Consider the following 24,048-nt stretch of genomic DNA (forward strand, 5'->3'; position numbering starts at 1 on the left):
TGAATGTTTAATTTAATTTAATTTTTTTGAGGGAGAGAGTGCACAGGGGGTAGGGGGAGGGAGACAGGAAGAGAGAGAAACTCAAGCAGGCTCCCTGCAGTCAGTGTGGGAGCCTGATTCCACAGTGAGATCATGACCTGAGCCAAAATCAAGGGTCAGACATTTAACCGACTAAGCCACCCAGGTGCCTCACAGGAGAGAGAGAATTCCAAGCAGGCTCCATGCTCATTGTGGAGCCCAACACAGGGCTCCATCTCACCACAGTGAGATCGTGACTTAACCTGAAATTAAGAGTCAGACATTTAACTGACTGAGCTACTCAGGTGGCCTGATTTTTCAATTTTAAAGTTAAAAACCAAAACAGTGTAAATTTTATTATATTTTTGAAATGATGATATTTCTATATATTGATCTCAATGAAATACATTTTTAAATTCATTTTACCAGTCTCCTTTAACTTTTTTTAGTGTGGCTACTGGAAAAATTAGAATTATGTATGACTCACATTCTGTTTTTGCTGGACATCACTGTTCTGTACGTTGTCTGAACTAAATCTGGAACTTCAATGTTTCAACAAAAATATATTCAAGCTATTTGATAAGATAAAAGAATGTTACCAAAAATGTTGTATAGAATTTAACAATATTTAATATTCTAACCTTTCCTTATTAAACAAGGTACCTCTAATAGAAGAATATTGGATACAATTTGCTAAACTTTCTCACAAAATGAGAAAGTGAATGACTTTAATAACTGAGTAACAATTTTTTTTTTGGGAGTCAGGTATTTTCTAATTCTTTCCTACCAAAATCCAAAGGAAGAACTAATACAATTGGTAGCTATTTGATCATTAAGAATAATTTTTGAAAATAGAAAATTATGTGATTTTTGGTATATAACTAGGAAGAAGTTCAAAGAATTGGATGATGGCAATAACAAAATTCCTTCCATTTATGTCTACTCATATATGTGGACAAGGTTTCTCAGAGCTGATTGATGTTGAATCTGTCTCATTCTAGTAATAACTAATATTCATTCACAGATACTTAAGCTAATTGAAAAAAATTTTAAGTCCCATTCGTGTCAATAAGATATGCAATTCTGGGCTGCCTGGGTGGCTCAGTTGGTTGGGCATCTGATTTTGGCTCAGGTCATGATCTCACACTCCATGAGTTCAAGCCCTGCATCAAGCCCTGTGCTGACAGCTCAGAGCCCCTCCCCTCCTCATGTTCTGTCTCTCTCTCTCTCTCTCCTTTAAAAGTAAATAAACATTAACAAAAAATTTTTTAAAAAGATATCCAATTCCAATAAAATTTTTTTCTTTCTTTTTTTTTTAAGTTTATTTATTTTGAGAGAGAGAATCACAGGCAGGCTCTACATTGTCAACACAGCGCCCCACACGAGACTTGAACTCACGAACCATGAGATCATGACCTGAGCCAATATCAAGAGTTGGTCCCTCAACTGACTGATCTACCCAGGCACCCTAAATTTTATTTTTTCTTAATAATTATTTATCATAATTATATTAATGTTATTTTAATTAATTGTATAATAGTAATAATGGTAACAATATCTCAATCCAGAAGAAATGTTTTTAACACTCAGGTGGTTTTTTAAATGAAATTATATGTATCAGTATATATAGTACAAAGGTATGATATGTGATCAATAAAAGACTTCAAGAGGGGTGCCTGGGTGGCTCCGTTGGTTAAGCATCTGACTTCAGCTCAGGTCATGATCTCACAGTTCATGAGTTTGAGCCCCGCGTCGGGCTCTATGCTGACAGCTCAGAGCCTGGAGCCTGCTTTGGATTCTGTGTCTCCCTCCCTCTCTCTCTGCCCCTTCTTCCCCCCCCCCCTCAAAAATAAACAAACATTAAAAACATTTTTTAAATAAATAAAACACTTCAGGAGTTCTGGTACTGGGCCAAGATAGAGTAATCCCACTACAGCCTATCTTTCTCAATGATTACAACTAAAAACTCTGGGCAAAATACATAAAGCAACATATCTGCTACTTAAAACATAGTAGCAGATAGATTGAGGAGGGGAACCAAAGCTGAAGAAAAACACATACAGTTTCCCACATTTTCCTCTTTTTTCTCTTTGTTTTGACTCAAAGACAGCCACATAACTATACATAACTGTACAGTTGATACAGGTATCAAAAACCCCTAGAGAAATCCTACATTTCTGGTCAGAAGAGCAGGAAAGGGGTTCCTATAAGCAAGAGAGTATGGAGCAATCCTCCTTGTTGTTTTTTTCTTTTGCCTTACCCCAAGGACAACCCCAGTCACAGAGCTGTATTGTGGTGGCAGTGGCACAGGCATTTAAAATCCCAGTGAGAAACCTTTCAGTCCAGAGGAACTAAGATAAAGTGAACCTGTGATCTGAAAGTGTGTGTGTGTGTGTGTGTGTGTGTGTGTGTGTGTGTGTGTGTGTAGGGAATCCCCCTTATGTTTTTCTTTCTTTTCTCTAATTGCTTTGCCCCAATGTTGGTCCCAATCATGCAGAATTGTGTGACAGCTAAACCTCCAAGACAAAGCTCATTTTTCTAGTCAGAGAACTAAAGAAGGGGACTGTGATAGCTGGAGAGTGTGGGGAAAATCTGAACATGGGAGAGGTGGAGAAGAGACTCCCTTATTTCTGATTAATAAAAGTGATAAACCTCTGGCAATACTGACAAGAAAAAGGAGAGAAGACACAAATTATCATTAACAGGAATGAAAGAGGGAAACCTTACTACAGACTCTACAGACATCCAAAAGATAATGACAATACTGCAAGCAAGTCCCATAAATCAAATTACCAAGAGAAATAGACCAATTCTTTGAAGGACACAAAGAACCAAAACTCACATAAGAAGAAATAGATAACCTGCATAATTCTATATTTATTAAAGACATTGAATTTGTAAAAATCCTCCAACAAAGAAAATTTCAGTCTAACAAACATTTAAGGAAGAAGTAATACCAGTAAATAGAAGGGAATACTTTCCAACTTATATTAGGAATCCCGTATTACTCTGATTTCCCAAACCAGAGAAAGAGTACAAGAAATTAAAGCAACAGATCAGTATCATTAATGAACATAGATTAAACAATCTTCCACAAAACATTAGCAAATGGAATCTAGTAGGAGTTATCCTGGGAATGCAAGGCTGGCTCAACACTCAAAAATCAACCAATGTAACTCATCATTTCAACAGACTAAGGAAGAAAAGGTATATGATCATCTCAGTAGGTGCAGAAAAATCATTTAACAATTCAACATTTATTTATGATTTTAAAAAAACTCTCAGCAAACTATGGATAAAAGGAACTTTCTCCTGAAAGAGAATGTCTACAAAACATTGCAGCTAATATACATAATAGGAAAGACTGAATGCTTCTTCCTTATATCTGAAGAAAGCTGGGGCGCCTGGGTGGCGCAGTCGGTTAAGCATCCGACTTCAGCCAGGTCACAATCTCGCGGTCCGTGAGTTCGAGCCCCGCGTCGGGCTCTGGGCTGATGGCTCAGAGCCTGGAGCCTGTTTTCGATTCTGTGTCTCCCTCTCTCTCTGCCCCTCCCCCATTCATGCTCTGTCTCTCTCTGTCCCAAAAATAAATAAATGTTGAAAAAAAATTAAAAAAAAAAAAAGAGAGCAAGGATGTCTGCTCTTATTCACATTAAACATTTTATTGGAAATTATAACCAGTGCAATAAAGCAAGAATAAGAAAAGACATATAGATTTGAAAAGAAAGAATAAAACTATCTCTATTCTCAGACAATATGATTGTCTATGTAGACATCGAGGAATCAAAAAAGCTCCTAGAACTAATAAGTAAGTTTAGTAAAGTCACAGATTATTAGGTTAATATTAAAAATCAAGTGTATTTTTATATTCTAGGAATGAACAATTAGAATTTAAAATTTTTAAAACTACTGGAGCACCTGGGTGACTCAATTGGTTAAGCATCCAACTTTGGCTCAGGTCATGATCTCATGAGTTTGAGCCCCGCATCGGGCTCTGTGCTAACAGCTCAGAGCCCAGAGCTTGCTTCAGATTCTGTGTCTCCCTCTTTCTCTCTCTCTCTACCCCTCCTCCGCTCCAACTCTGTCTCTCTCTGTCTCAAAAAGTAAACATTAAAAAAAATAAATTTTAAAGTACCATTCAAAACAATAAATAAAAATTAAAAAATAAAAAAGTAACCACTTACAATAGTACCCCAAAAATATAATCTCTAGGTATAAGTCTAACAAAATATGTGCAGGATCTATATACTGAAAGCTACAAAACACTGATGGAAGAAATTAAAGTCTAAATAAATAGGGAGATATGCTATGTGAGAATATTAGAACATTTAGTATTGTTATGATATTGATTCTCTCCAAATTGAACTATGGATTCAATGTGATCATAGTCAAAATTTCAGCCTGGTTTTTTAGATATATATGGGCAAGCTTAATATAAAATTTTATATGAACAGGCAAAGGAATTAGAATAACCCAAGCAATTTTGTAGAAGAGCAAAGTTGGAGGGCTGCTACTACCAGATTTTTTATAAAATGTTTATTTTGAGAAAGAGAGTGGCTGCTCATGTGTGAGGGGTGGAGGGGCAGAGGGTGAGGGAGATAGAGAATTCCAAGCAGGCTCCATGCTCAGCACAAAGCCTGATGCAGAGCTGGATCTCACAACTGTGAGATCATGACTGTGAGATCATGACCTGAGCCAATATCAGGAGTCAGACACTTAACCAACTAAGCCACCCAAGCACCCCTGCTGCTATCAGATTTTAAGATTTAGTATAAAGTTATACAATCAAGATAGCATACTATTGGTGAAAGACATATGCATTCATGGAATGGGATCGAGATCTGAAAGAGACCCACACAAAACCCACAACTGATTTTTGACAAATGTGCAGAGTCAACTCAACAGAGAAAGACAGTATTTTCTAGCAGTAGTGATGGAACAACTAGATATCCATAGGCAAACAATAAGAAAACAAAAACAAAAGGCACTTTGACCGATACTTCACATACTTTATACAAAAACTAGCCCAAAATAAGTGGACAGAAATGTAAAGTTACAACCAAAAAACTTATGGAAGAAAAATACAAGAAAATACTTGTGGCCTTGGGTTAAGCAAAGAGTTATTAGATATAATACCAACAGCAAAATTCACAAAAGAAAAAAATGATAAATTGATCTTCGTTAATATTAACCTCTGCTCTGTAAAGAAAGGGATCTGGTTAAGAGAATAAATGACAGGCTGCAGACTGGGAGAAATATTTGCAAATCACATATCCAACAAAGGACTTTAATCCAAAATATGTAGGGAATTTACAAGACACAACAAAACCTTATGACAAAAGAGCCAAGAATATGCAGTAGGTAAAGGATAGTCTCTTCAGTAAATGGTGTTGGGCAGGGCACCTGGATGGCTCAGTCGGCTAAGTGTCTGACTTCAGCTGAGGTCATGGTCTCATGGTTCATGTGTTCGAGCCGAGTTGGGGTCTATGCTGACAGCTCAGAGCCTGGAGCCTGCTTCAGGTTCTGTGTCTCCCTCTCTCTGCACCTCCCCTGCCTGTGCTCTCTCTCTCTCTCTCTCTCTCTCTCTCTCTCTCAAAAATAAACCTTAAAAATAAGAAAATGGTATTGGAAAACTGGACATTCACATTCAAAATAGTAAAGCTGGACTACTATCTTTTACCATATACAATTATCAACTCAAAATGGATTAAAGACTTGAACATAAAACCTAAAATCATAAACTTCCTAGAAGAAAATGTAGGGAGTAAACTCCTAGACATCAGTCTTAGAGATGATTTTTTTGATTTTGACACCAAAGCAAAAGCAACAGAAGCAAAAATGAACAAGTGGCACTACATCAAACTAAAAACTAGAAAAGGAAAACATCAATGAGATGAAAAGGTAACCTACAGAATATGAAACACTATTTGTAAATCACATATTTGATAAAAGGTTAATATCCAAAATATATATTAAAAAAAAACCTCAGACAACTCAAAAGAAAACAAACAATCCAATTAAACACTCAGCAGAGGATCTGAATAGACATTTTTCCAAAAAGGACATACAGATGGCTAACAGAAATATGAAAAGGTGCTCAGCATCACTAATCAACAAGGAAATGCAAATTAAAACCACAATGAGATATCACCTCACACCTGTTAGAATGACTGTCCTTGAAAAGATAAGAGGTGCACCTGAGGGGCTCGGTTGGATGAGCATCTGACTCTTGATTTTGACTCAGATCATGATCTCACGGTTTGTGAAATCGAGCCTCCCTTGTTGGGCTCCATGTTGACAGCTCAGAGCCTGCTTGAGATTCTCTCTGTTCCTCTCTTCTCCTCCCCACTCATGCTCTCTCTCTCTCTCTCTCTCTGAAAAAAAGCAAGTAAACGCTTAAAAATAAATAAATAAATAAATAAATAAATAAATAAATAAATAAAAATAAAGATAAGAGATATTAAGTGCTAGGAAGGATGTGGAGAAAGGGAACCCTTGTGTACATTTTGGGAATGCAGCTACAATGGAAAACAGTATGGAGGCTCCTCAAGAAAATAAAAATAGAATAACCAAATAATCCAGTAATTTCACTCTGGGAATTTATGCAAAGAAAATGAAATCACTATCTTGAAAGATATCTGCACCCGCCATATTCACTGCAGCATTATTTATAGTAGCCAAAACATGGAAACAACCTAAGTGTCCATCGATGGATGAACGGATAAAGAAAATGTGAAATATGATATATGCGAAATATTGTTCAGCCATAAAAAAGAGGGAAATCCTGCCACTTGCAACAACATGGATGAACCTTGTGGGCATTATACTAGGTGAAATAAGTCAGACAGAAAAAAGATTAATATTGTATGATTTCAGGGGCACCTGGGTGGCTCAGTTGTTAAGCGTCTGACTTCGGCTCAGGTCATGATCTCATGGTTCATGGATTCGAGCCCCTCATTGGGCTCTGTGCTGACAGGTCAGAGCCTGGACTATGCTTTGAATTCTGTGTATCTCTCTCTCTCTCTCTCTCTCTCTCTCTCTCTCTGCCCCTCCCCCACTCATGTGGGCCCACCTGCGCACATGCGTGCACTCTCTCTCTCAAAAATAAATAAATATTTTTAAAAATATTGTATGGTTTGGTTTATATGTGGAATCTAAAAACAAAAAAAAAAAACCCAAATGCATAAAAACATTTTGATGGTTGCCACAGGCAGGGGGTGGGTGAAATGGATGAAGATGATCAAAAGACACAAACTTCCAGTATGAATCCTAGGGATGTAATGTACAGTATGGTGACTTTAGTTAATGTAACTGTATTATATATTAAAAAATTGCTAAGAAAGTAAGGCTAAATACATATGTGCAAAATTTTGTAGCTATGTGTGGTGGTGAATTAACTAAATTCTGGTAATCATTTTGCAATATATTTATCTATCAAATCATTATGTTGTACAACTAAAACTAATACAATGTTATGTAAATTATAGTTCAGTAGAAGAAAAAGAGGAAAAAAGAAAACAATGCAATACAAAGTACAAGATTGTGGGGCGCCTGGGTGGCTCAGTTGGTTAGGCGTCCGACTTCGGCTCAGGTCATGATCTCATGGTTCGTGGGTTCGAGCCCGCATCCAGCTCTGTGCTGACAGCTCAGAGCCCAGAGCCTGTTTCAGATTCTGTGTCTGCCTCTCTCTTTGCCCCTCCCCCACTCATGCTCTGGCTCCCTCTGTCTCAAAAATAAATCGACATTAAAAAATTTAAAAAAACCCAAAGTACAAGATTGATAAATTAGTCTGCATTAAAACTAATGCTTCTGTTCATCAAAAGACACCATTAAAGAGGTGGATGCATTTGGTGAAAAGCTAATAGGAAACTTTATAAAGTTATAATGAATGGATCCAGCTGACGAACTGGCCATGTAGCTAGATTTCATTAAATGCTTGTCATGGTCTTCTGTTTGCCCTCAACTCCATTCTGTCACCTTGAATGATAAAATTTCCTAGGATTCCTTGTGTGTAGCCACTTGACTGTTCCCAGACAGTTGAATGGGAGAAGTAGTAGCATCATTTCCAGGACTGGCCCATAAAACCTTTCAACAGATGTTACTTAATTTCCTTTGCCTGTCCAATGGCAAAGCTACAAGATAAAAGGGACAAGGGTCTCTTGGTCACTTTTTAATGGAAAGCTGACCCCAGAAGCCATCAGATGAAAAACACCCATGTAGGATTGTTGTGTGAATGAGAAGTAAACTTTTGCTGTATTTAGCCATTGAAATCTCTGGATGATTATTACAGCAGCTAGTCTACCCTACCACAACTCTGACAGTGGCTTTTTTACTGTGTTCTTTGGGGACCCTAAATCTTCTTAATGATGCCTTGAGGGATGTGGTAGAAACTTAGGGAGCCTACTTCAATCAGAACAGCCCTCCTTTTATATATTTAAGACATATAATGTATGACATATGAACACACACATATGATACATAATGATGCACATGGTGAAGACTTCAAAAGGCACAAAGGGTTCTACAGTAAAAAAAAAAGTCTTTATTTTTGAGGGAGAGAAAAAGAGAGAGAAAGAGAGAGAAGCAGGGGAGAGGAGCAGAGGGAGAGGGAGCGAATCTCAAGCAGGCTCCACACTCAGTGCAGAGCTGGACATGGGGCTCAATCCCATGACCGTGAGGTCATGACCGGAGCCAAAATCAAGAGTTGGACACTTAACTGACTGAACCACCCAGGCACATGCCCCACTACGCCCCCCCACCTTGCCCGCCCCTGCCTCACCTGCAAAATCTTTCACCTTTGTCTTCCAGTCTCCCATTTGCATGCCCTAGGAGCAAGTTCTGTTACCCATTTCCTGAGTTTAAGTGATGATTCATATACATATAAACAATATGTACTGGTTGTATGTTTAACCAATTCCTTCTTAATGGCAAATTAGAGTATTTCCAATCTTTTGCTAATATAAACCATGGCACAATAAATACTCTTGAATAAAAGTCATTTTACACATATGCAAGTATGTGGATCTATAAAAATGGATTTCTAGTATTAGAATTGCCAGATTAAGAGGTATATGCATTTTACATTTTGATTAACAGTGCCAAGTTGCTTTCCGTAGGGTTGTACTAATTTCCATTTTTACTATTACTGTACAACTGGGTCTGACTCTGCACATTCTTTTCAATGCAGCATATGATCAAATTTTGGTTCCTTACTACCTTGATAATGTGAAAAACGGCATTTCATTGTAAATTAGTGAGTGTTTCTCTTTTCATGAGTGAGGTTTTATATCTTTCACATGTTTAAAAGCCACGTGCATTCCCTTTTCTGTGAACCGAACTCTTCATTTTCAACTGGCTATCAATCTTTTCCTTATTGATTGGTGTGAGTCCTTTAAATATTAAAGGAAATGGATCTACATTATATAATAGGGTTAAGATCTTTCAATAGATAAATTCAGCTGCTAAAACCAAAGTTTGAAAATCACCGCCTATGCTGCTTTTTAACATGGCCTTGCTAATAAAAACCTTCCCCTCATTCCCTTGGGAATCTTTGTCAGTTAGAGTCCCATCCAGTACCACTTGCCCTGTGGTTGAAACTCTAGGACAGACTTTCTCAACTGTGGCACTGCTGATGTTTTGGCTGGAAAATTCTTTGTTAGGGGCTGCCCTCTGCATCGCAGAATGTTGAGAAGTATGACTGGCCTCTATCTGCTGAATGTCAGTTGTACCTTCCCTACGTCCCCCACTAAAAAATGTCTTCAGGGGCGCCTGGGTGGCTCAATTGGTTAGGCGTCTGACTCTTGATTTCTGCTCAGGTCATAATCTCACGGTTCATGCATCTGGCTGCATCTGGCTCTGCACTGGCAGTGAGAAGCCTGCTTGGGTTTCTCTCTCTCCATTTCTCTCTGCTCCTTCCCAGCTCGTGCACACGTACTCACTCTCTCGCTCTCTCTTTTTCAAATAAATAAACAAGAAAAAAATGTCAAAAATCCTCTGGAGGGTAGGGGAGCAAAATTGCCCCAGTTGAGAACCACTGGTCTAGGACTTTATATAGCTGGTGGAAGGCAGGCCACATTATCAGCCTATCTATTTGCTTTAGTTTGGACATCCCACACATCTCCCCAAATGGTGTTTGATAATATATAGAATACTAAGTTCTGTATGGAAGTACAACACTTGTATTATAAACTGATCAAAAAGACTAAATAATATACGTGAAACCATAAAAGAATAGCATCTGCTAAACTTGTGGTTATACTTTGGAAATTTAAAAAGAAGTAGTTTAAGACAGGCAAGTCAGCTACCACTTAAGCCTCGCAGGGTTGGAGGGGCTTGAGGAGACCCCCAGAATCCAGATTCTAGCCCTCAGACTGTAGTTTCAAAAAATGGATCCTCGGGGGCCTGGGTGGCGCAGTCGGTTAAGCGTCCGACTTCAGCCAGGTCACGATCTCACGGTCCGTGGGTTCGAGCCCCGCGTCGGGCTCTGGGCTGATGGCTCAGAGCCTGGAGCCTGTTTCCGATTCTGTGTCTCCCTCTCTCTCTGCCCCTCCCCCGTTCATGCTCTGTCTCTCTCTGTCCCAAAAATAAATAAACGTTGAAAAAAAAAATTAAAAAAAAAAATGGATCCTCTTTTCCTTTATGTATATATATGTGTATATATGTATATGTATGTATATATGTATATATATACACATATATATATTCTCATTTTAATATATGAAATTTTAGCAAGAAACATTTATTGATGTGTCCCTAACCCTCATATCTATGCCTGCCTCCTCTATCAGGGATGTTAAAATGTTAACATTTTGACATTAACTTTCCATACTTTTTCCAAGTCTGTACAGCCCTATCTGTATAGAGGTTTGTATATACGTATTTAGGGGTCTTATTTTTTATTTATTTATTTTTTTAAGTAGCCTCCATGCCCAGCACAGAGCCCAAAATGGAGCTTGAACTCATGACCCTAAGATCAAGACTTGAGCTGAGATCAAGAGTCAGATGCTTTACTGACTGAGCTACCCTGGCACCCCCTATAGGGATTTTAAAAATAATAAAAAAGTGGGTATTTGTTAAATAATAGAAAAGGTCATAGTATACACATTTTTGTGCAACTTGCTTTGTCACAGTGCATCATAAACATTTTTTGAGATCAGTTATAGATCATTTTAATGGTTGAATAATATGCCATAGTAAGTGTATACCATAATTTGATCAACAGGTTTCCTACTGAAGACATCTGGATTGTTTCTTTTTTTTTCATTTCCTGCAACATCAATACCATAATAAACATTCTTGCATTCATGGCCTTACATATTCATACTTTTATTTTGTTAAGATAAATGGAATTTTGGATTGAAAGGTATGTATATATTTATAGTTTTAATAAATATTCCAGATTACTTTCCAACACTATAATAGCAATGTATGAGAGTATTAGTTCCCCCATATCCTGGTAAGCCATAGATGGCAATAATAAAATTTGTTTTGTGTTTGCCTATGTAAAAAATGAAAAATGGGTACCTCATTGTTTTACTTGCATATCTGTGACTACTAATAAATTTGAGCATATTTTAAATTTTTATGTAGTCAAATATGCATTTCATTTTTTTATTTAATTTTTTAATTTAATTTAATTTTTTTGGTGGAGCATATGGGGAAATACAGATTTTATATGGCTCCTGTCCTGGGGTGCCTGGGTGGCTCAGTTGGTGAAGCATCTGACTTTTGATTTTGGCTCAGGTCATGATCTCACAGTTTGTGAGTTCAAGCCCCGAATCGGGCTCTGTGCTGACAGTGCACAGTGTGCTTGGGATTCTCTGTCTCCCTCTCCTCCTCACCCCCAGGCCCCCCAAAAAATAAAGTTTTAAGACAAACAAATAAATAAATGGCTCCTGTCCTAGTTAAGTTCTTTCTTCATACAGAATTATATGATATTCTTATTGTATTTTTTAATTTAGATACTTGGCCCACTTAGGATTTATTTTTTTTTATCTACTTTGAGGTAGGAATCTATATTTTTCCACATTAGTAACTAGTTTTGTCAATACCATTTTTTTTAGAATACAAAGAGTTGGTACTAACTCCTCTAATAAATTGTAGTCATATGAGACTGATATTAAAGCTATAAAGTCAGTTTATTTGTTTATATAAATAGAACTGCAAAGTCAGCCAGAATATAAATGTTGACTCTTCAAACATTGTCTCCCCAGTGGGAAATTCTATATGGAAACCAAATTACTGTTGAAGGCTGCTTAGGGGACTTAGTACTAAAAAGCAAGTAAAAAATCTTAGTGACTAGTATCAGAAGTCTATGACAGGCTTTGATATAGTAAAAAATATTTTGTCTTTCTCCTCAGTTCCTGACACAGAACTCTGTGAAACCTTGGAATTTCCTGAGTGATAAGAGTGTTTTTTGGTTATTCATAATGAGCCCCTTTCCATCACTTCTGAGTTCATGCTAATGATGTAGTTCTTGAATTGGGACCCTCAGCCTCAAGATGGGGCTGGTCACCAGAAAGATAAAGTGATTAGAGGGTGGGAACTTTCAGCCCACTCTAGACCTCCAAATACAGGGGCTGGGGTGTGCTGGAGATTGAGCTCTATAAAAACTCTTGAAGGGATGCCCATGTGGCTCACTCGGGTAAGCATCCAACTCTTGATTTTGGCTCAGGTCATGATCTCAGGTCATGGTTTGTGAGTTTGATCCCCGAGTCAGGTTCTGCTCTGACAGAGTGGAGCCTGCTTGGGATTCTCTCTCTCTCTCTCTCTCTCCTGTCTCTCTCTGCCCCTCCCCACCTTCTCAAAATAAGTAAATAAACTTAAAAAAAAACCAACTCTTGAACAATGGAGAGATCTTCCAAATTGGTGAGCACACCCACATCCTGAGAGGGTGGTGCACTTCAACTCCATAGGGACAGAAGCTACTATGCTCAGGACCTTTCTGCACCCTGCCCTCAGTACCTCTTTTTTTTATCTGGCTCTTCATTTGTATCCTTTGTAAGGATACAGAAGATATGTTTACTTTGTAAATGTAAGTAATGTGTCTTCCTGACTTCTGTGAGCCATTCTAGGAAATGATTGAATTTTAGGAGGGTATCATGGGAACACCCATTTTATAGTTAGTCAGAAGTACAGGAGTTCTAGGACTTGTGACTGGCATCTGAACTAGGGGCAGTCCTGTAAGACTGAGCCCTTAAGCTGTAAGGTCTTTACTAACTCTGGGTAGTTAGTGTCAGGATTGAGTTGAATTATTGAACACCCATTTGGTGTCTGAAGAATCAGAGAACTGAAAAACACCTCATAGGTCAGTACACCTATGTTCATCTTGTCAAACAAGGTATCACCAATCTCATGTCATGTTTCACAGACTTTCTCACCTGAACTGTGCTGGGGACAAACTGAATTTCTTCCCTTGCTTCTTGCCTTTTTTCTTTTCTTTTTTAGACCCACACTGCCCGTCATCCTTCATTCAATAATTCTTTTCCTATGTGGAAATATTAATTTACATTCTTCATTTATTCTTTCGTTCAATATATATATGTGCCAGTTACTCTAATAAAAAGCTGATGATGGGGCACTTGGGTGGCTCAGTAGGTTGAGCGTCTGACTTCAGTTCTGTTCATGATCTCACTGTTTGTAGAGTTCAAGCCCTATTTCGGGCTCTGTGCTGACAGCTCAGAGCCTGAAGCCTACTTCGGATTCTGTGTCTCCCTCTCTCTCTGCCCCTTCTCCTCTCTCTCTCTCTCTCTCTCTCTCTCTCTCTTTCTCAAAAATAAACATTTAAAAAAATTTTTTAAAAAGGTAATGATACAGAGCTGAACCAGATGGACAAAATTCCTGCTCAAGTTGGGGGAGACCATCAATAAAACATAGAGAAAAATAAACTAACAAATAAATAGGGGATAATGTATTGAATAAGGAATAGAGAAGATTGTTTTAGGGAAGGAGGCACAGGCAAAAAAGTATGACAAATATATGGCACACATGTATGTGTTTAAGTGCTTTCAGAGTTTTTTTCTACATATATAAGCAAATACATATATATGGTCTCCCTTCCACACTCTCCTTCTATTTTTTTTTTAATTTTTTTTTCAATGTTTATTTATTTTTGGGACAGAGAGAGACAGAGCATGAACAGGGGAGGGGCAGAGAGAGAGGGAGACACAGAATCGGAAACAGGCTCCAGGCTCTGAGCCAGCAGCCCAGAGCCTGACGCGGGGCTCGAACTCACGGACCGCGAGATCGTGACCTGGCTGAAGTCGGACGCTTAACCGACTGCGCCACCCAGGCGCCCCAATTTTTCACAAATAGCATTATATTATACACACTGTTCTACATCGTACACTGTGCAGCTTAGAGATCTCACAAATAGCATTATATTATACACACTGTTCTACATCGTACACTGTGCAGCTTAGAGATCATCCCATATGAAAACTTAAAGAGCTTCCTCATTAAAAAAAAAATGGCTTTCTAAAATGATAAATTCAAGTTAAAGTATACTAATGCTAAAAATATTTATAAGAAGGTGAAGGCCAGATTCAGGTAACATTTGAAAAACTGAATGCAAACTTGCAAGCTTTAAGGACTATGACTTGAATTTCAGGCAAGTAGTTCTCAACTACTGGTAGGCCCGAAGTTTAGTTAAAAGGGTTTCGTTTTGTTTTTAATACCACTTGTGTCTCATTTATCCTACCTGTCATGTATGCTGCTTTCTGATTTTTCAGCATAGTAGCAACCATATGGATCACATAGCATTTCATAAATATCAGCAAGTGTCTTTGATGTACAATATACATAAATGAATGCTTGAATTAATAGGTAATGGATGTCCATAAGCTTACAAATCCCTTTCTCACAAAAAGCTGAGAATTTTCTCTCAAAACTTTTAATTTTTTTCATGTTTATCTATTTATTTTGAGAGTGAGAGAGGGAGAGCATGCACAAGGGAGGGTCAGAGAGAAGGAGAGAGAGAATTCCAAGCAGGCTCTACACTGTCAGTACAGAGCCAACACCAGGCTTGATCTCACAAACCATGAGATCATGCATGACCTGAGCTGAAATCAAGAGTTGGACACTTAACCGACTGAGCCACCCAGGTGCCCCTCAATTTTTTAAAAAAATGTTTTTTAATGTTTGTTCATTTTTTTTGAGAGAGAGAGAGACAGAGTGTGAGTGGGAGTGGGGCAGAGAGAGAGGGAGATAGAGAATCTGAAGCAGGCTCCAGGCTCTGGGTTATCAGCACAGAGCCTGATGTGGAGCTCAAACTCTTAAATTCAAGAAGCTCGAGATCATGACCTGAGCCAGAGTCAGATGCTTAACCAACTGAGCCACCCAGGTGCCCCTCAAATTTTTTAAAAAGATAAACTGTTTTCCTTATTTTGTAGGTGTTTTTGTTTTGTTTTTAAGTGATCTCTACACCCAAGGTAGGGCTAGAACTCACATCCCTGAGATTAAGAGTCACATGCTCTACTGACTGAGCCAGCCAGGCACCCCAATCTTTCTCTCAATTTTGATGGGATACTGACTCTCAACATTTCATATACTACATCTCAGCAGTGTGGTTGAGAATCAGTTTATGAACTATTTTGCAGGTTAAGACGGAGAAAGTAGGGAGAGAGCAGGACCAAGAATGTCAGCCAGGAAGGGTGAGGTGCCTATGTAGTTAGGAATTGGAGAGAGTGTAGGAGGGAAGGGAAGGACAACAGGATTTGGTCACCGATTGGTTAGAGGGCATCAATCTAAAGGAACACATCAAATATGATTCCTAGGCTTTAAGGACAAAAGAGATTACTTTCAGAAATGAAAAGTCAGTAGTTGTAGGCAAAGTTTCTCAGTTTAATTTGAAGTGCAGTGCCTTTTGGATTTAGATGGGGCCTTAGTGATACACTTCCAACATTCCAATTTTTTTTTTAAGGTTGAAGAAACAACTTAGGTTGTTTGCCTAAATAATTGGCCCAGTATAGGTAGGCCCCCATGGTAAACTTCAGGTATGATTTACTATAAACTTGGAGCAGTCCTTTAAGCAGTTCTAATGCCATACTGCAGGGGCAGATGCCCTACCAACCATTGGCTCCAGATCTGCCATGTATTGTAGGAGTCATTAGTTAAGGCTAGATATGGAGGTACAGGCTCCTGGAATTTCAGGGAAGGTGGAAAGTAGAGGGGCGTCTTGTATGCAAAGAGCTACATTATTTGTTTGTGTAAGGAGCTAATATTTTTGAGCCACTAGGTACTCCTCACTTTACATCTATCTTGTTCAATTCTCATAACCCTGCGAATAAGAAATTACCATACTAAAGATGAGAATATTGCGTTTAGAAAGGCTAAATTGCTGAAGCTAGTAGGCAAGAATCTCAAATTCCAACCCAAATTCAGAAGTGTATACGGGCCCAACTCATGCTCATTCTGCTCTTTCCATACGGCCCACTGGGCTTAATACACTCAGAGAAGGTAATTCACACCTTTGGAGCCAAGCTGGGGTCAGAAAGCAGACATGCTAACCTCCAACCCCCCAAGTCAGAGGTTTTTCATGGGGGACATATGCCTTTAAGTATTTGACAATCTACACCACCACCGTATACACGCGATGAAGAGAAGGGGGGAAAGCAGTCAGCTAAACATTCTGTGTTTAGGAAGAAAAAGGAGCTAAGAGCAGCTATCAGAAGGGTGTGAAGAAAGTGCGGAGTGAACTGCGTCTTTTTCCCTCTGCTTAACGCTGGTTAACGAGACTATCCAGTGTAATTCACGAAGCTAAGCCTTGGCCAGCTTCGTTCCTTATCGCCTCTCAGGAACGAAGTTTTAAACCTTTAGCTTAAATATAGAAAGACTAAGGCAAGCAAGGTGTGCACTTCAGACTTCAGTGGAAACGCACAGGGTGAACCAAACTAGGGCCACCCCTGAGGCAGTGATTTGAGGACAGTTTTGAAAATAAGTTGGGAAACGGGAGAGTTTGGCTGCGAGAAGCGCTTGCCGCAGAGGGGTGGGGCCGAGTTTCCTCCCAGCCCACGCCGCCTCCGCCCGCCACGTGACCCGCCGTGTTGTGGTCCGGCCCGCGTGGGTGGCGGGAGCGGCGGGAGGGCGGGGGCGAAGAGGGCCGGGTCACGTGACGGGGTTTAAATCTCCCGCAGCCCGAGCCGCGGGGGCGCCAGTGCCGCGAGTCGAGCGGGAGCAGAGGAGGCGAGGGAGGAGGGCCAGAGAGGCAGTTGGAAGATGGCGGACGAGGCGGCGCTCGCCCTTCAGCCCGGCGGCTCCCCCTCGGCGGTGGTGGCCGAGAGGGAGGCCGCGTCGCCGCCCGCCGGAGAGCCACTCCGCAAGAGGCCGCGGAGAGACTGTCCAGGCCTGGGGCGGAGCCCGGGCGAGCCCGGTGGGGCGGCCCCCGAGCGTGAAGTGCCGGCGGCGACCGGAGGCTGCCCCGCGGCGGCCGCGGCGCTGTGGCGGGAGGCGGCAGCGGCGGGCGAGGAGCGGGAGGCCCAGGCGGCGACGGCCGGAGAAGGAGACAATGGGCCGGGCCTACAGGGCCTAACCCGGGAGCCGCCGCCGGCCGACGACTTCTACGACGACGACGACGACGACGACGAGGGCGAAGAGGAGGAAGAGGCGGCGGCGGCGGCGGCGATTGGGTACCGAGGTGCGCAGGGCGCGGGCGGTTGGGACTGCGCATCCCCTCCTCCCTCTCTTGGGGCCCCTTCTGGTGTGGGGTGAGGAGGTTCTCTGGGGCGGGCCGGGGGCTCAGGGCTGGTTTTGCGGCGTCCCGCTCCCCATCGCGGGCCTCCTTAGCTGCGCGCCTTCGGGGCTGCTGGCCCGGCTGCGGGAGCGGCCCGAGTACTCCCCCCTCCTCTCCCTCTTTCCTTCCCTGCACGGCCCGCCTGGGCGGCCTTGCGCTTTGCGCAGCCGCCGGGCCGCCCAGCTCCCGCAGTTGGTTTTAAAGTAAGTTTCTCTATCCTCTTAACTCTTTTAGCATATTGCCTTTGTTAAACATCGTTCGCTTTTTCACACCCCTTCTCTCCACACTTAAATCTGCAACTTTTGTCTGTCCCTCGCATCGACCTTTTGCAGTTGTGCTTGCAAACTGACACACCTGTGCAGTTGGTAACTTTTTTTTCCCTTGAAGGTTTTTATTTTTAAACTTGTTTTAAATTTAAGGAGCAAAGCTTTTTTCTAAAGTCATAGCCTGCAAAATTTGAAAAGCAAAGGCTATTCTAAAGACATTACCATTCTGTGGTGCAATTAATGCTGGGTATGGAAGCATTATAGTACCTTGAGTACTTAATATAAATAGTACTTTTTTTCTGATTATGTGCTCATGTTTTTTAGAGTAGGTGTAATTGCGTGTGTGTGTGTGCGCGCGCGCGTGTGTATCTGTAACCCTGAAACACGAATTGACATTTTTCTGGCATGCTAAAGCAGATAGATGTGTTAGTTTTGTATGTCATGTCATCTTTGAGGGTTTCATTTTTTTGATCGGAATTGTTTATGTCTTGGATGTTTGTCTTTATCAATAAATCTTACCAGTGGACCATTGGGCCATACCTGATGAGCATTAAGGTCTGCATTAATAAAACGACCCCTGATTTCAGTAAATACAGTTTAATATGGGAAACTAATGATGATGCAAAGAAATCTTTGTGTCTGGTATTATATAAGAGAAGGGAAAATTATTGTGATTATATTTGAATCACTTGTTAAATTTTTGACAAGTTTCATGCATTCCCATTATTTGTGATCAATCAATTCAGTCCAACTAGATTGCTACTTTTTGTGTTTTGATTAAGTATAATTAACTTATTTCTAGATTTTGATGAACTGAAAGTTGTAGATAATGGGCAGAATCCCTAAAGATGAAGACATACTGTTCCTGTGAATGGTGCAAGCTGACCCAGTAGGCATTTTTTTTTTACATAGCCAGTGTGAATGAATGTTCAGTGGTTTATTCAGTGAAAATCTTTACATAAAAACTGTTACAGATCTGCATACATTTTAGATTCAGATTGTTTCAGCAGCCTTGAGTTACTTTGGTTTTTTTTGCAGATAACCTTCTGTTTGGTGATGAAATAATCACCAATGGTTTTCATTCCTGTGAAAGTGATGAGGATGATAGAGCCTCGCATGCAAGTTCTAGTGACTGGACTCCAAGGCCACGTATAGGTATGATTTCAGATCTTTAGTGAATAGTGTCTTTTTCTTTGTATATCTTTTTGTGCCAACTGAAAATACAGTTTTCTATACCCTTATAACCTGGTGATGAGGTACTTAGGTGCTTTCTGAGATTTAGTATCAGCTTATGTTTTTAGGGAAAGTCTGGTGCTTTGTTTTTGTTTTTAAGCCTCTCAAGCCCATGGAAGCTGGCCTCTGGTGTTTTTCAGTCAGGTCCTTCTCACACCTTCAGTCCTTTTCACTTGTACCCCTCTGTGTGGAGTACTTTTTCTCCAGTTAGAGTATCTTGCTTTCCCTCAATTCAAATCTGTTCTTTTTTTTTTTTTTTTTTTTTTCCTCCTTAACACTTACCACTTCTTAACAAAGTCTGTATCTAACTTCTTTATTGTTGTAGTTGCTGTACTAGAATATAAGCCCCTTGGGGGCAGGGATTTTGACTGTTTGGTATAGTGTTTTGTCAGTGCCTAGCACACAGTTTGTGCTTAACAAATATTAAATATGTGGATGAAATGGGAAAGTAATCTGAAGTAGAGAACACTATCAGATTTTTATACCAAAGTTATAATATGAGCATCCTGAAAATCTTTCTCTTAATGTGCTCTCATTCTTTCAAAAGTGCCTTGTCTCTTTAAACTAGTGGTGATTACGGGGCGCCTGGGTGGCGCAGTCGGTTAAGCGTCCGACTTCAGCCAGGTCACGATCTCGCGGTCCGTGAGTTCGAGCCCCGCGTCAGGCTCTGGGCTGATGGCTCGGAGCCTGGAGCCTGTTTCCGATTCTGTGTCTCCCTCTCTCTCTGCCCCTCCCCCGTTCATGCTCTGTCTCTCTCTGTCCCAAGAATAAATAAAAAACGTTGAAAAAAAAATTTTTTTAAACTAGTGGTGATTAGTTCCTGTTTAGTGTCTGTAATGTTTATTCAAACTAGGAAACTGATGTAAGAAATTTCATAGTAAAAATTATGAATGGTCAAAATATCAATAATGTATGTATCATTTAAAAGATAGTAATTATATATAGATTTCCTGTGGGCTTTAGGGGCTGGTACCTTTACTTTATTGATTTTTAGAACTCATTTGTACATAACTTCTATTAATTACCGTGTATTTTTCAAGATCTTAGCTATAGAAATTTGATTTTGGTAGTTTTTTTTCTTTTTTGTTCTTACTGCTTTTATTCAGTTTTATCATGGAGGTTCTGGCTACTACAATAGACAAAAATAAAAGGAATCTATATTAGGAAGGCAGTTGGAAACCTGTTATTATTTGCAGAAGACATCATATCATCTAAGTAGAAATTTGATGGAAACATCAAAAACTACTAGAGTTAAATGATTAGAAGAAAGTTGTAGGATATGTCATCATTATTAAAACTCAACTGTATCCCTATATATTAGCAACAGACAATCAGAATTTGAAACTTAGACCTTGATATCATTTGTTGGGGCGCCTGGGTGGCTCAGTCATTTGGGCTTCCAACTTCAGCTAAGGTCATGATCTCATGGTTCGTGGATTCTTTAGTTCCATCCCCAGGTCTTGCAGACCCTGCCTTAGATCCACTGTCTACCTCTCTCTTGGCCCCTCCCCCACCACCTGCTGTCCCTCTCTCTTGAAAACAAAACATTAAAAAAAAAAAGTGGATATAATTTGTAATAGCATTAAAAATTGGTAGTTAATTAAACTCCTAAAATACATACTTAGCATTTTATAGTTCAAGGGGATAACCTAACTCTTTTCTATTCATAACTTAACATTTATCTTTCCTTTGGTTTTCATCAAATGATGGTGTTCAAAATGATTAAAAAAGCATGAAAGAAATTGCAGAAGCAGAAACAATTGCTTTGGAAACTTATAAAGTTACTTAGAACATGAAATTTGGCATGCAGCTCTGGGTGTGCATTCTGGCTTTGCAACTTACTAAGTGGGTAATTTTTGGGCAAACCATTTTACCTCTCACAGTGTTTGTTTTCTTTTTTTATTTTTAAATTTAAATTATTTTAAAAATTTGTATCCAGGGTAGCATATAATGCAACAATGATTTCAGGATAGATTCCTTAATGCTCCTTACCCATTTAACCCCCCCCCCCCCCCCACAACCCCTCTGGTAACCCTCTGTCTGTTCTCCATATTTAAGAGTCTCATGTTTTGTCCCCTTCCCTGTTTTTATATTATTTTGCTTCCCTTCCCTTATGGTCATCTGTTTTGTATCTCAAAGTCCTCATGTGAGTGAAGTCATATGATATTTGTCTTTTTCTGAGTGACTAATTTAACTTAGCATAATGTCCTCTAGTTCCATTCACATAGTTAAGAATGGCAAGATTTCATTCTTTTTGATTGCCAAGTAATACTCCATTGTGTATATATACCACATCTTTATCCATTCATCCATCCATGGACATTTGGGCTCTTTCCATACTTTGGCTATTGTTGATAGTGCTGCTATAAACATGGGGGTGCATGTGTCTCTTCGAAACAGCATACCTATATCCCTTGGATAAATACCTAAATACCATTGCAGTTTTTGATTTGTATTTCCCTGATGATGAGTGATGTTGAGCATTTTTTCATGTGTCGGTTGGCCATCTGAATATCTTTGGAGAAGTGTCTATTCATGTCTTTTGCCCATTATTTTTTCACTGGATTATTTGTTGTTGGGTGTTGAGTTTGATAAGTTCTTCATAAATTTTGGACACTAACCCTTTATCTGATATGTTGTTTGCAAATATCTTCTCCCATTCTGTCAGTTGCCTCTTAGTTTTGCTGATTGTTTCCTTCGCTGTGCAGAAGCTTTTTATTTTGATGAGGTCCCAATAGTTCATTTTTGCTTTTGTTTCCCTTGCCTTCGGAGACGTGTTGAGTAAGAAGTTGCTGTGGCCCAGGTCAAAGAGGTTTCTGCCTCAGTGTTTGTTTTCTTATCTGTTAAACCTCTTTCAGGGAAGATTTATGTGAATTAATAACTGACTGTTCTGACATTAAATACATATTCAGTAAATGAAGGTGATTATTATCAGCAGTTGAATAATTAATGTTGGTAGTCTTTTGATCCAGATCAAATTAACGTACTAAATTTTTTTTTTAAGTCTAACATGACATATTTTTTTGAAAGAAAAAATACTAAATGATCTGAAGAGTGAATTTTGGTTTTATTCTTAGAAACAGGAGAGATGAGGCTGGATTCAGGAACTCCAGGGGCAGGCCCAACTCTGGATTTGATCTCCCTGAACACTAGCTCTAAAGAATGAAATACCTTTATATTGCATTTTCTTACTTTGCAAAAAAACTTCAAAGTTTGATAATTCATTACTTGAAAATAAATGAGATTTTTGAATTACTTGGAAGTGGATTAGATCTAATTCTTTTTTCTCTTGATACAGGTCCATATACTTTTGTTCAGCAACATCTCATGATTGGCACAGATCCTCGAACAATTCTTAAAGATTTATTACCAGAAACAATTCCTCCACCTGAATTGGATGATATGACACTGTGGCAGATTGTTATTAATATCCTTTCAGAGCCACCAAAAAGGAAAAAAAGAAAAGATATTAATACAATTGAAGATGCTGTGAAATTATTACAAGAGTGCAAAAAAATAATAGTTCTAACTGGAGCTGGGGTATGTAAGATGTATATAACATTGGTTAAAGGGGGAGGTGGTGTATGATCTTTCTTAATTAAGTCTTTTCTAATTAAGAAACATTTTTCTTGTGTAGAAGAATTTATCCTGACATGATAATGGGCATTTGTGTTTGAAAACTACTAAAAAGGTGCAGTAGCAGTTGTTAAATTGGTTCAGTTCTTTAAAAACCTCTCCAACAACCTTAAATAAGATTTGTTTCTGTTTGTTAACCTAGTAACTAAGTGGAGTTAAGGCAACATTTTTCCTTAAATTATACTACAGCTCCTAAAGGAGATGCAGGGAAGTCTTTGCATAAAATGTGTCAGGGTTTGATGGAAAAATTGGGTATTTGTTCCATCTTTATGGGGAAACTGGGAACCTAATTGGTATTCACAAGTAAAATTACAGTGTTGGGAAGGCAACAGGTTCCTACCTCCCTTCCATTTTAGTTTAAGGTGATGTGATTGTGGTGGCTTGACATTTTTCATTTGCCCTACTTTGGGTTCACACTTAACTACCTAAGGCTCTTATTGTGTGTTGAATACAGAATATGTTACAAGTAGTGACCTAGGGCAACTGTTGGAGTAAAATTCAGTCCTGCTTTTTGCCATTTTGAGTAAAGGCAGAGTGCTAGTTAATCATAAATGATTATCAAGTATCGTTTTGCTTTGTTCCCAGATGTGATTTAGACTAGTTAGTTTTACTTTGAGGTCAAAATGGAGTCAACTCTGATAAAATTGTGAAACAAGAAGTTAACTTCTGAAATCTTTGTTTGAAGTGTCCGTTAAGAATTAAAATACTGTAGGGGCGCTTGTGTGGCTCAGTCAGTTTAAGCGTCCACTTCGGTTCAGGTCATGGTCTTGCGGTTTGTGAGTTGGAGCCTGCTTCAGATTCTGTGTCTCCCTCTCCCTCTCTCTCTCTCTCTGCCCCTTCCCCGTTTGTGCTCTGTCTCTCTCTCAAAAATAAACAAACATTTGGGGAGGGGCAAAGAGAAAGAGAATCTCAAGCAGGCTCCACACTAAGTGAGTAGCCTGACATGGGGCTTAATCCCATGACCCTGGAATCAGGACCTGTGCTGAAATCAAGAGTTGGATGCGCAACTGAACTATCCAGGTTCCCCTATGATAAGAGTTTTTAAAGAAAATAACAGTAATTTAATATTCTTGAAGTAGAACCCTGGCCAGATGACAGTTTTTTGGTTTTTGTTTTTGGAAATACTTGACTGATAGAAAATCTTGCCTGCTCTCTAGTTAAAATAAT

The 24,048-nt window shown here is 39.5% G+C and overlaps 1 protein-coding gene across 10 annotated transcripts in view; it reads left to right on the forward strand.

Moving 5' to 3' along the window:
• SIRT1 (sirtuin 1) overlaps window positions 1-24,048 on the forward strand; it is a 65,165-nt gene that overhangs the window by 20,744 nt on the left and 20,373 nt on the right. For 6 of the 10 annotated variants that reach the window (XM_045039843.1, XM_045039848.1, XM_045039847.1 and 3 more), the window contains 4 exons: window positions 11,240-11,380; window positions 17,151-17,650; window positions 19,051-19,167; window positions 22,544-22,785. In XM_045039843.1, coding sequence (XP_044895778.1) covers window positions 11,361-11,380; window positions 17,151-17,650; window positions 19,051-19,167; window positions 22,544-22,785 — 879 coding nt within the window. In that variant the 5' untranslated portion in view covers window positions 11,240-11,360. 10 annotated transcript variants of the gene reach the window in all.

This window comes from Felis catus, chromosome D2 (genome assembly GCF_018350175.1).
Source record: "Felis catus isolate Fca126 chromosome D2, F.catus_Fca126_mat1.0, whole genome shotgun sequence".
NCBI lineage: Eukaryota > Metazoa > Chordata > Mammalia > Carnivora > Felidae > Felis > Felis catus.